The sequence below is a fragment of the Mesoplodon densirostris genome, chromosome 4, assembly GCF_025265405.1.
Source record: "Mesoplodon densirostris isolate mMesDen1 chromosome 4, mMesDen1 primary haplotype, whole genome shotgun sequence".
Classification (NCBI taxonomy): Eukaryota; Metazoa; Chordata; class Mammalia; order Artiodactyla; family Ziphiidae; genus Mesoplodon; species Mesoplodon densirostris.
The window spans coordinates 180,224,525-180,238,389 of NC_082664.1; the positions used below are offsets into that span (position 1 = coordinate 180,224,525).

Consider the following 13,865-nt stretch of genomic DNA (forward strand, 5'->3'; position numbering starts at 1 on the left):
AAAACTAAAAACTAACCAGTATGTTCTGGATGTTACTATTTTCTTTTAGTCCCTTCCTTATCGAAAAATCTTCTAACTCAACATGATAGCTGTAATTTATTCAAATTTATTTTCTGTGTACTTTTATTTACTTACTTCACTGATGAGGCCCATAAATCAATGGGATAAAATGAGGGCGTTTCCTGTTGGCAGTGGTGGAGAGATAAATTAGGAGTTTGGGCTTAATGTATGCACACCACTATACATAAAGTAGGTAAACAGCAAGGACCTACTATATAGCACAGGGAACTATACTCAATTATCTTGTAATAAACTATATAATAGAAAAGAATCTGAAAATATATATATATATGTATGTATAACCGAATCACTTTGCTGTACACTTGAAACACAATATTGTAAATCAACTATACTTCAATAAAAAAAATAAATGAGGGTGTTTCCTGCCCCGGGTCTTATGACCTATAGCACCTTCAGGATAGACAGTGAAATGCATTCTTCCTAATTTTTGACTCTATGTCTATTTCAGAGAGAGACAATATAACACACTTCTTGGCTGTTGTACAGTTTGAAAGTCTACACCCACCCTGTTTTCTTGCCGGTGGGAGTTAAAAATGAGCTACAGACCCCCTGTTTTTCAGAAACAGCTTGTCATTGCCAATCAGCTTAGCCACCCAATTAATGAATCCTTTCAAACCTGTTGCAGGCACAGTAATTAAAGGCTTTATTTTTCCTCTTTCCACAGACATTCCTCCAGTTGCAAGTTGACACCGTGAACACCAACCCACCCACCGCCATCAGAGGCAGACTTGGGCTAAAGGAAGAGTGGAAATGTGCTTCTGGAGAAAGCTTTCTGTATTCTTGGTGTTCCTTCTACTCAGCCTGGTTCCCTTGACTGAGACAGAAAAACCCTCAACTCCAGACAGCAGCGGCACTTGGAGTCCAGGGCAACTGATGGGAATTCTACGTGTCCTCTCGGCAGAAGAGCCCACGCCCCCGAACCACTCGAGAAGCCTCATCAGAACACTGCTAGAGAAAACCGGGTGCCCACGGAGGAGAGACGGAAGGCAAGGAGATTGCAGTCTGGTTAGTGCCATAGAATGGGATCAGGGACAAGGGCATTTTCCAAAGAGAGCCATGCATTCCTTAGCCGCTTACTTTAGGAAAGCAAAATCCATTGCAAACCTTCCAATATCCGAGTGGGCAATGCATTATGGTGCAATAATTCCCATATTTGGGATATGACAAATCATACAGCATTCTGCATGTGGCATTTAGAGACAGGGAGAACTTGTTTTTATTAAAATGGTAATGCTTCTGTAAGTCTTTCTACAACGCTTCTGCAGGTTTAGAGGTATTTACTTGCAGGTATGCACTTCTAGTCCCTTTTTCTCTCTGATGGACTAATCCTTTTTATGAGCTTGCAATGACCTTGAACATGATTGGTTAGATAGATGCCATTTGTTTTCTGAGGCATAATAATAACAATCTGATATTTGTCTAATGTTGAATTTTAAGTACTTTCTCCCGGATATCGGTAGGTGTGTTCTAATATTTTGCATCATGGGGAGTTAATGAATTGGATTATCATCTGCTTAAAAATGAGGAATCTAAGCTGGGGAAGGGAAGTGCTCCCAGTGGGGCTAAAATGGGCCCCAGAAACCCATTTTTCAGGCATTTCCTAGTCTATCAAGGGACTCTCAAACCCTGGCTATCCCTCAGCATCACCTGGCCAGGTTCCACAAAGTACCCAGGCTGGAGCTTCCTTCTCCAGAGATTGAGATTTCACTTTCCCTGGATGGAATTTTTAAAAATCTCTGTAGGCCACTTTAATGTAAAATCAGCATTACGGGCTTCCCTGGTGGCGCAGTGGTTGAGAGTCCGCCTGCCGATGCAGGGGACACGGGTTCATGACCCGGTCCAGGAAGATCCCACATGCCGCGGAGCGGCTGGGCCCGTGAGCCATGGCCACTGAGCCTGTGCGTCCGGAGCCTGTGCTCCGCAACAGGAGAGGTTACAACAGTGAGAGGCCCGCGTACCTCAAAAAAAAATCAGCATTGCTGTAAAATCAACATTTAATCTAAAATCAGAATGTCTTCATTGGATGGGGGGTGGGGAATGACCAGAGCGGCCCCAGAGGCAAGAGCCCGTGTCTTAAAATGACTTCAGACAAAAAACAGACCAAAACACTCTGAGCATCCCTTTCCTGAGATGAGATTTTTCAGAATGAACTCACTCACAGATAAATAAGTAAATAAATGAAGACATAACCAACTAAATAAGAGAAGCAAATCATTTCTCCCCACAATAAGTTTTAGCAGGTCTTCTCAATCATGCTTTGTTCTGGGGGAAACATTTCTTGGCCAAATGTTTTGTTTTCTGTTTTTGTTTTTTTCACAGAAGGGTCTTGCTAACAGAATTTTTCTCTGCTCTGTGCAAACAGTAAATAATTCAGTAATTAGTAAAACTCCCAAGGGTTCCTAGAGAAAACATGTGTTGTAAAGGCAACTCATCTGTGATGACATTAATTTATATATATAGCAACAGAAGACTTCCCACCGGAAATAACTAGGAGTCATATCTTATTAATGTCCTCCGAGAATTTGCTTCAGAGAAATGTTCTCTAATGACATGAAATGCCTTATTAAGACTGGTTGAATATTAGTTTAGCTTGGGGGGGGATGTAAACAGGCAAGATTATTCTCCATTTTTGGGGGAAGAATGGGTTGTTTTGTACATTTTTTTGATTTCTATGACATTAACAAGTATTTGGCCAATTTAGTTTCAGTTCCATTCCTAGGAAGTGAAACACTGTCTGTAATAGCTTCACCCTCCTGCTGCTGCTGTTTCTCTTTCTCTCAGAGACTAAGGTTTAAAAAAAAGGCTAATCTCAGCTTCACCTGCTCAGGAGTCTCCAATTTATCCGAATCACCATAATCTAAGCAAGGAACCCACGGAATCTCTCAGTGTCAATTCACAAAAACCAGGGAGAAACACCCTGGCTTTACAAACACCCACATTCTGGTGCAAACCAGAAGTCTTCACCATGTTCTTGAATCCTTTTTTGTCTTCCTAGGGACTTTGTCCACTGAGAGGCACGGTACCTATCAGAAGTTCTGTGATAAAAAGAGGGCAATGGAGTGAGTTCAGGTCCTTAAATGTCTGAAAAAAGAGATCAGTGTGTATCCTGAATGTATGGGGAGGAAAAAAAAAAGTTCCCAATTTTATTTCAGATCTAGGTAAAAACTGAATTTTCAAAAAAACTGAAGTTTTTAAGAGCACTGCACGTTTAAAAGTAAGTCCATTCAAGCTGCCGCCTTTGAATATGGATACTCTTACCTGATCATGGCTTTCCTTTTCCTTTTTTTTAGTTTTTAACGGGAAGGGTGAGAAGGGGGCTTTAATACATTTAATGAGAGATTAATTAACTCCAAAAGAATAAATTCCACTTCAGTAATGATGAGAACCACGAGCCTGCATGGGTTCCAGGCGTGGGGAAGGGAAAAGAATCTGGTTTGGAGAAGGTCAGCCCTGGGTCCGTATCCTTGTTCTGGCACCGTCTAGCTGTTAGGATACCGAGATGCCGATTCCCTTCTCAGGGGGCTCCCTGTGAGGTCACATGACCATCTATGAATGCATATACGAGCTCAAGCTCTCTTCCCCTGCTTATATTCGCGGAAATGTCCAGTCCCCCCTTTTCCAGGTCACTGGAGCAGCTTTTGTGAAGGACCTTCAGTGCTGCTGAGAAAACAAGACTTTCCTCGGCATCCCCCTCCTGCTCGTCCCCCGGCCCCGCCCACCTCGACTGTCCCCAGAGGTTTGGGGATTTTAACCAAGATCTCCAGGCGATTCTCAGACACATTCAGAGAGAATCAATGCTTTAAGGTCCTGCATTTAATTCCCTCCCCCTCCCTGAGTTGTCATAAGGGTCATGGGATAAAGTGTGAAAAGCATCAAGCTTTATCTTGTTTATCGAGAAAGTTTATCTGAACTCTTCTCAGTTAAGACTTTGCTGTCACTTAGAAATGCCACTAAATCTAGTACAGACCCACAAAAAGCTAGCGCCCGTCATCAACTGACATCCTTCCAGATCTTTGGGAGGAAAAGGAAGAAATATAATTTCCCTCTTGTGTTGTATAGTCAATTGTTAGCAACCCTGCCCCCTCCTAAAACAAAACTTAAAAAATCTAAGAACTTAAAAGAAGGCAGTTGACTTACCCATAACCCAAAATCAAATTCTAAACATCTCTTGGTCTAAAATTCCTAAAGCTTACCGGGTAGGTTCTGACAACTGCCTTATTAACACAGAAGATTTCATATAGCTCTCTGTCGCGGAGGCTCTCGCCTGAAATACACAAGCAGTAAACAAAGCTGAATTAAGCATCTGGGAAAAGGCAATCTGATTTGGCTCCAGGGTGTCATAGAAAATTACTACCAAACATCCTAGTAGTCCATTTAGCTTAGTAGAGAGGACTTCTCACAATTTGACTAGTCTTTTTTTTTTTTTTTACCAAAGTTTATTTCCTTATGAAGTTGAAAAACTAATTCCCAGAATCTGTGTTTTTCTTTTCCTCTTAAACCTTATGTCTCTCCACCTGACAAGATTCAAAGGAAGTCAATGGATTATTTCTGAATGAGTCCATTCTTCTTCAACAAAGAATCACTTTACTGGAGTCAGAGCCTGGGACAGATCTGATGCCTATGGGGTGCCAGTATTTGCAAAATTTTGCTAAACATCCTCTCCCAAACCACAACTGATCCACTTCGGAAAACTGTAACAACTGAAACAAATCTAGTGGTGATGAACTGAAAATCCCAGTCCCCCCACCAACCCCCATAGCAATTTTTGTCACGTCCACACCCAGAAGAGAAGTTACCTTATGTTAGCGCTTCCGATTCTCCCTGCACCACTCTATCCTCAAGCCACCACCTTCTGCATTAAGGTAACTTGTCAAAGACTCAAATATCAGCACAGAGTTTTCACCACATGGTCCTCTGATTCACCATTAAGTTCCATTTCAGCAGGCCTCAAAAACTTGAGCAAGGGGTAGGCTACCTCTGTTCATTCAAGATGACCAAAATCTCTAGCGAGATAAAATGAGCTGCTTCCACAACTTACTTAAACTTTTCCAAGTCAGAAACTGATTTACCTTCCAAGATGTAAGCATTTTACAAAAAAATTCTGGAGTGAACATCTGCCTGATTGTATTCAGGGTATTCTATCTAACCTGATAGGAGAGGGAACTCTACCTGCCCCGATAGGAGAGGGGACTCTACCTGCCCTGATAGGAGAGGGGACTCTACCTGCCCTGATAGGAGAGGGGACTCTATCTTACCCTTTTCTCTGCTACCTCCTGCCTCACCCCTAGAAAGGCACAGAGCAAAAGCCTGGAGAAGGAGCCAGGTTGGGAAGCCTGCATCTGTTTGCTGAGTTTTGGGCCTCACACCGTTGAGTTGGGGAGAAACTGGAATCTGTGTGGCTTGTGAAGAATGTGATCAATGCTTTGCTTTACAGATGGATGACATGTTTCTTTCTGGCTCAGATGGTATTTTCCAGATACTACCCAGTGGGACACACAGCAGACATGGAATTAGGACCCCTGAAACTTCCACCTCAGAGAACAGATTAAAAGATTTCATAGTAGATTATCCCACAGTGGGACAACTCCCCTGGGGCTCAAGATAGGCATATTTTATGTATGTATGTATGTATTTATTTATTTAGTGGCCAGACCACGCAACATGTGGGATCCTAGTTCCCCAACGGGGATCAAATCTGCATCCCCTGCATTGGAAGAGCAGACTCTTAACCACGGGACCACCAGGGATGTCCTTCAGATAGGCGTCTCTTGATCCCTTCACTCTGAGGCTGGTGCCATGTCATGAGCTGCTTCTCAGATCCTGGGAGCATTCCCAGAAGCTACCCAACTGTCTTTGAAGAAACACAGCTCTTATCTTGCTGGGAGAGCTTCTCTTCCACAACCCCTGTGTCTATCTTTTTCTCACTGTCCCAACACGTTATCCCCAACACCTTCCTCTGCCATGTAAACCTCCCAGATTAGACAAGCCAGCTGTCTATCTGTGGGTTGTGAAACAAAGCGCCATGGAAACATTTTTAGTAATTCTCGAACCACCAACATTTCTGTTAACAGCAGGATGTGGTAACTGATTGCGTCTCAGAAAGGACTGACATCAGTTCTCCTAGGTGGGCTAAGAGAGAAGCAGATGGTACTTGTTCATTCCATGTTTACTCTTCTTAAGTGCCAGGCGTGGTGCTAGAGGCTGAGGATAGACCTGTGCACAAAGCAGACAAAATCCAGCCTTAATGAGCCAGTTGTCTTCAAGAGGAAATAGAAAAGAAACAAGGAGACGTAGTAATCTTAGAATCCTAGTTCTATGAGAAAAAAGGAAAAATGGTAATGTTAGAGCTGCCCGTGGCTCTTAGGCCCTTAATATGTGGCTCATCCCAGTTGCGATACGCTGATACGTGTAGAACACACAGCAGGTTTCAAAGACTTAGTGTGACAAAACGAACATCAAATAGCTCATTAATCCTTTTTTAGAGTTTTGATTATGTGTTGAAATGATCATATCTTGCATATGTATTTCAAGAAAATATATTATTCACATTAATTTCACCTGTTTCTTTTTACAGTTTAAAATGTGACTACTAGAAAATTTAAAACGTGCCTCACCTTTGTAGCCTATGTGATATTTTTGTTGAACGGTGCTGTGCCAGAGAACACGGGGCAGGGATGGGGAGTTTGGGAATGGTATCTGGGAAGGCATCCCTGAGCAAGTGGCACTTGAAACTGAGACCTGAGAAATCAGGTGGGAAAGAGCCTGGTGGAACTGACAGAAAATCACAGGGGCAAAAGTTGAGTGAGAGAGGTGGAGGGAGGCCAAGAGAAGGTAAGAGAGCTAGGATGGGCAGAAGCCAGACTGAGGAGAAAATTATAAGGAGCTTGGATTTCATTCCAAATGCAATGAGGTACCACTTGAAAAGCCAGAGTCAGCTCGTGTTAATCAAGGCAGAAAAGTGACAGCTTGCGTTATTATAGTTGGAGATAGAAGGGTTGCATTTAGGGAATAAGGGCTTCTGGGAGGACATCCTTTTTATATAAAAGTCCAACCATGATTGTCTTACTTGAATTGGGCTATTGAGGCTGCCCACTTTCCCCTCCTATTCATAAAATAATAAGCAACAGGGCTTCCCTGGTGGCGCAGTGGTTGAGAGTCCGCCTGCCGATGCAGGGGACGCGGGTTCGTGCCCCGGTCTGGGAGGATCCCACATGCCACGGAGCGGCTGGGCCCGTGAGCCATGGCCGCTGAGCCTGCATGTCCGGAGCCTGTGCTCTGCAATGGGAGAGGCCACAACAGTGAGAGGCCCACGTATCACAAAAAAAATAAATAAAATAAAATAATAATAATAATAATAAGCAACAGAGACTCTGTGGTTGTTAATGTTCTGGGACTATTTGTCAAGCTTTGTTTCTGTTTTTCATTTTTTATTATTATTTTGTGGGGTTTTTTTGCACAGTGCTTTGAACCAGATGCCCTGTTACTAATAGCTGGAGGAGATTTCGAGGATCAGCTCAGAGAGGAAGTGGTCCAGAGAGTTTCTCTTCTCCTCCTCTATTACATCATTCATCAGGAAGAGATCTGCTCTTCCAAGCTCAACATGAGTAATAAGGAGTATACATTTTACCTACACAGCCTTCTCAGCCTCAGGCAGGATGAAGACTCCTATTTCCTTTCACAGAATGAGACGGAAGACATCCTGGCTTTCACCAGGCAGTACTTTGACACTTCCAGAAGCCAGGTAAGAAAGTCAGACTTGCTAACTAGCTCTGCTGCTAAGATACAGTCTCAGAGCATGATTTTTTGTCACTAATTCATCCCTAGGATACTCAAAAACTTCTGAGAGGTAAGTAATTGTGGTTTTTAGTGATGAGATGTTAAGTGATGTAATTTAAAATTCTGAGTCTGAAGGGGGAAATGTAACAACTAATCATGTGAATGTACAAAAATATTTCTTTATTTTTTATTTTGTTTAAAATAATTCAGAATTCACCTCAACAAAGCTGTTTTGTTTTTAAAGAAAAAAAGAAGTGGGGGGTGGATGTAATGATTAATCAGTTGTCAGATGAGTTTTAGGCGGAAGCTGGCTGGGTGGGTGGGTGGGTGGGCAGGCAGACCAGGTGACAGGGAAGCTCTGTTCTGAGTCCCCCTGAGAACTAAAGTGAGTGTGAGTCACAGCTTTTGATCAGCCTCCAAGGACTGAACTATAGCGGTGAGAGCAGTGTGTCTATTTGCCTTGCCTTCTGGCCAGGGAAGGATTAGGCAGTAAGAGTTGGCGAGAGATGAATTAGTCATTAGTTAGTTCCCTGAGGCTGCAGCTTGCAAAAAGCATTATTCATCACAGCACAGACATTATCTCTTTTGTGGCTTGTAATTGGTGCTGCATGTGTTCAGGGGTCCCAAGTGCTTTTCTTTTCTCACAGTTCCCACTCTTAGGAAATGGGCGTCTTGTTGCCTTCATTACTATTCCAGCAAAAGCTGGCCTTTCAATTACCTTTTTGCTTTCTGCTTTGTGATGGGAAGTTTGAGCTGAAAACGTCCTCTGAACATGGGGTTTTTTAAGCCACATTTTCTTAAAGAATGAGTTGAGGAGCCATCAGCACATTGTAAAGAGTGTGGCAGAACGTGCTTTTTTTTTTTTTCTCTTGAATTATTCACTGACATGTGTCTTAGTCCGTTTGGGCTGATATAACATAAATGCCATAAACTGGGTGGTATATAAACAACAGAAATTTATTCTCATAGTTCTGGAGGCTGGGAAGTCCAAGATCAAGGCGCTGGGCAGATTTGGTGTCTGGTGAGAGGCTACTTTTTGGTTAACAGATGGTCATCTTTTTGTTGTGTCCTCACCTGGTGGAAGGAGCAAGGGAGCTCTTGGGATCTCTTATACAAGGGCACTAATTCCATTCATGAGGGCTCCACCCTCATGACCTAATCACCTCCTAAAAGCCCCACCTCCTAATACCATCACATTGATAATTAGGATTTCAACATGCAAATATTGGGAGGTGACACAAACATTCATTCTATAACAACATATAGTGATAAATTTGATTCTTGGCCTCAGTTCTGGTTTCTAGGAGTTCAAAGGTATCTGTGCAATCATGCTACAACTTAATGCCAGCAAACATATCCTCCAATTTGCTGTAAATTTCTCTTATAATTGGTAGAACAAATGGAAAGACTGTTTACTAAGGACTTTGTGGATATCACTTCAGTAACTCTAATCTTGTGGCTCTCAAACTTTGGTTATATTTTTTCTTTCTATTTCCAAAGGATAAAATGGGGTTCCTTTATAGAATTCAGTTTTTTGCTTAAATAGGGAGGTGTGCCTACCTAGAATTTCCTCAGTTCAACATCTACATAATGTAAAATTGGTTCAAATGAGCCACTAGGATTTTAGTCATCCTATGTGTTACTGTCTTGATACAGGTTAAATGCAAATGCAAAGCCAGCACTTAAAGGCAGACGGAGTATATATATTTAATGTAGATTTATGGTTATCCAACATATACTGCAAATACCTGGGCTTCTGAAAGTATGCGAGATTAAACATTCCTAGAACAGAATAAACTAATTCAGTATTATGTGTAGACCTACTTTATTCATCTATTCAGTCAAGAAGAAGTGAGCTACTGATGAGTCATAACCCTGTGCTAGGCCTTAGAACAACTATCTCCTGGAGGATACCACTGTCACCAGTTCCTGGAAAGGGTCCTGTGGCCCATGCCCTTGGGGTAGGCTTCCGCTAGGAAGTCAGTCACTCTAGACTTTTGCAGGAGGCCTCTTGGCACCTCACTGCAGGCTGCTGCTCTCTTTGACTAGGGGGTGTAAGGTCACAGAAGATGCTGGCGGTCCAGGCCCACCATGACTAGCATTTCTAGGTCTTGCTTTCATGGGACTCAACCTCCATAGGTCAAGCCACTAACAGCAACTCCGGGCGGGCCTTAACCAGCTCACTAAGAGAAACAACCTTACACCATCATATTCTGATCTAGCGACCCTCCCTAATGGTCCAGAATCTAAATATCCCTCTGTTCTTTCCTCCTCTTCCTACTCTGTTTTATCTTCCTGACTCAATCTCTTCATGCAACCGCCTCTCTCCATTCTTCCCACTCTTTGGCTGTTTCCATGGTAAATGTACATGATGCTCTACAGTCCTGACTCTTATATGGAGAACGGGTATTTGTGACCACATCCTAAGGACTTTGGGATTGGAACAATGGTTAGAATCCTCCTTTGCCCTTGGTGGCACATTGAGATGTTATTCTTTCACACCCTCCATGAAAAACTCACACTTCTATGAGGTTCACACTCTCTGTTATTTTAACTTGTTATTGTCATCCATGAATCTTCTGGCTACTTCTCCAAATTTGTTAAAAATTTGGTAACTGCCTCTCTGCCTTCCCCGCTGCTCCCCACCATAGCTATGACTAGGCTCTTGCCAAGCTCACCAATTACAAACTTAAAAAAGAAATAAATCCAGGATATTGAATATAGCTCCCTAAACCATAATGGAAAAGAGTATGAAACAGAATATATATATATATATATATATATATATATATATATATATATATGTATAGCTGAGTCACTTTGCTGTACAGCAGAAATTAAATACAACATTGTAAATCAATTATACTTCAATAAAATAAATAAATAGATAGATAGGTAGGTAGATAAATAAATAAATCCGATCCACACTTTTCCCACTTTGTCCTATGTCACAAGATGGCAACATTGACTAGTAACCTTCCCTTGAGTCCTCATTGGATGAACATACTTCCTCCTTCCCACACTCCTGTACATTGTATTTCTCAACCATCTCTGTCCTTCTCTTTGCTCTCTCACTTTTGTTAAGTCTTGCCTCCATGAAGCTCTCTTTTGGTCTTTGATTTCTGTCAGCCCATACTTCATGTTTTTTCTCATTCGCATCACCCCCATCTCCTGGTTTCTTCTCACTTGTCCAGCTATTCTGTATCAAGTTCCTTTGAAGGTTCCACTTGACCTGCCATCCCTTAAATCATGGCATCCTCCTTGGCCCCCACTTCGGTTTTCCCTCTCCTCACCCTACATATTCTTGTTGAGTGAGATGCTCTCACAACGTCAAGCACTCCTAAACACTGACGACTTTCAATTCTGTTGCAAGCCAGCCCAGATTTCTCTTTTGAGCCATCGACTCATATATACACCCATCTTTAAAATTCTCCATGTGTATATTTGCTCAGCACTTGAAACTCAATATTAAAATCAAAAGTCATATTTCTATTCCTGAACCTGTTCTTTCTTTGATGTTGCTTATGTAGCTCTTGAAATAGTCTCTACTTTGACCTGTATATGCTGCACATTCCTGTTTTTTTTTTTTCTCTCTGACCCGCATTTTCACCTTTGCAGGCTCTTCTCTTTCTCTGTGTAGATTTTAAGCATTAGTGCTCTTTCAGGCATGGTCTTAGCCCCCATCATTCTATATGCTTTCTCTGGGGTAGCACATCTATACTTAAAGAAGACTCACCAGTGTGTATCTCCATCCCAGACCTCTTCCCTGCACTCCAGACCCACATAGACTATACAACATCTTTTCTTTAAGGATATGGTAAAGCCACCTCACACTTAAAATATCCAAAATCAAGGTTATAAATCAACTCAACGAGATCCAGTCTTTTTTTTTTTACAACTTTATTGGAGTATAATTGCTTCACAATGGTGTATTAGTTTCTGCTTTATAACAAAGTGAATCAGTTATACATATACATCTGTTCCCATATCCCTTCCCTCTTGCATCTCCCTCCCTCCCACCCTCCCTAACCCACCCCTCCAGGAGGTCACAAAGGACCGAGCTGATCTTCCTGTGCTATGCGGCTGCTTCCCACTAGCTATCTACCTTACGTTTGGTAGTGTATATATGTCCATGCGTCTCTCTCGCTTTGTCACAGCTTACCCTATCCCCCTCCCCATATCCTCAAGTCCATTCTCAAGTAGGTCTGTGTCTTTATTCCTGATTTATCCCTATGTTCTTCATGACATTTTTTCCTTAAATTCCATATATATGTGTTAGCATACGGTATTTGTCTTTCTCTTTCTGACTTAACTTCACTCTGTATGACAGACTCTAGGTCTATCCACCTCATTACAAATAGCTCAGTTTTGTTTCTTTTTATGGCTGAGTAATATTCCATTGTATATATGTGCCACATCTTCTTTATCCATTCATCCGATGATGGACACTTGGGTTGTTTCCATCTCCGGGCTATTGTGAATACAGCTGCAATGAACATTTTGGTACATGTCTATTTTTGAATTATGGTTTTCTCAGGGTATATGCCTAGTAGTGGGATTGCTGGGTCATATGGTAGTTCTATTTTTAGTTTTTTAAGGAACCACCATACTGTTCTCCATAGTGGCTGTACCAATTCACATTCCCACCAGCAGTGCAAGAGGGTTCCCTTTTCTCCACACCCTCTCCAGCATTTATAGTTTCTAGATTTCTTGATGATGGCCATTCTGACTGGTGTGAGATGATATCTCATTGTAGTTTTGATTTGCATTTCTCTAATGATTAATGATGTTGAGCATTCTTTCGTGTGTTTGTTGGCAATCTCTATATCTTCTTTGGAGAAATGTCTATTTAGGTCTTTTGCCCATTTTTGGATTGGGTTGTTTGTTTTTTTGCTATTGAGCTGCATGAGCTGCTTATAAATTTTGGAGATTAATCCTTTGTCAGTTGCTTCATTTGCAAATATTTTCTCCCATTCTGAGGGTTGTCTTTTCGTCTTGTTTATGGTTGCCTTTGCTGTGCAAAAGCTTTTAAGTTTCATTAGGTCCCATTTGTTTATCTTTGTTTTTATTTCCATTTCTCTAGGAGGTGGGTCCAAAAGGATCTTGCTGTGATTTATGTCATAGAGTGTTCTGCCTATGTTTTCCTCTAAGAGTTTGATAGTTTCTGGCCTTACATTTAGGTCTTTAATCCATTTTGAGCTAATTTTTGTGTATGGTGTTAGGGAATGATCTAATCTCATACTTTTACATGTCCCTGTCCAGTTTTCCCAGCAGCACTTATTGAAGAGGCTGTCCTTTCTCCACTGTACATTCCTGCCTCCTTTATCAAAGATAAGTTGACCATATGTGCGTGGGTTTATCTCTGGGCTTTCTATCCTGTTCCATTGACCTATCTTTCTGTTTTTGTGCCAGTACCACACTGTCTTGATTACTGTAGCTTTGTAGTATAGTCTGAAGCCAGGGAGCCTGATTCCTCCAGCTCCATTTTTCGTTCTCAAGATTGCTTTGGCTATTCGGGGTCTTTTGTTTTTCCAAACAAATTTTGAAATTTTTTGTTCTAGTTCTGTGAAAAATGCCAGTGGTAGTTTGATAGGGATTGCATTGAATCTGTAGATTGCTTTGGGTAGTAGAGTCATTTTCACAATGTTGATTCTTCCAATCCAAGAACATGGTACATCTCTCCATCTATTTGTATCATCTTTAATTTCTTTCATCAGTGTCTTATAATTTTCTGCATACAGGTCTTTTGTCTCCTTAGGTAGGTTTATTCCTAGATATTTTATTCTTTTTGTTGCAATGGTAAATGGGAGTGTTTCCTTGATTTCACTGTCAGATTTTTCATCATTAGTGTACAGGAATGCCAGAGATTTCTGTGCATTAATTTTGTATCCTGCTACTTTACCAAATTCATTGATTAGCTCTAGTAGTTTTCTGGTAGCATCTTTAGGATTCTCTATGTATAGTATCATGTCATCTGCAAACAGTGACAGCTTTACTTCTTCTTTTCC

General features: G+C 41.5%; 1 protein-coding gene across 3 annotated transcripts in view; it reads left to right on the top strand.

Moving 5' to 3' along the window:
• Positions 1-831: 831 nt before the first annotated feature.
• Positions 832-13,865, top strand: part of SLC39A12 (solute carrier family 39 member 12) — a 72,808-nt gene continuing 59,774 nt past the window's right edge. For all 3 annotated transcript variants that reach the window (XM_060095495.1, XM_060095496.1, XM_060095497.1), the window contains exons 1-2: positions 832-1,086; positions 7,541-7,822. In XM_060095495.1, coding sequence (XP_059951478.1) covers positions 832-1,086; positions 7,541-7,822 — 537 coding nt within the window. The remainder of the gene's footprint in view (positions 1,087-7,540; positions 7,823-13,865) is intronic.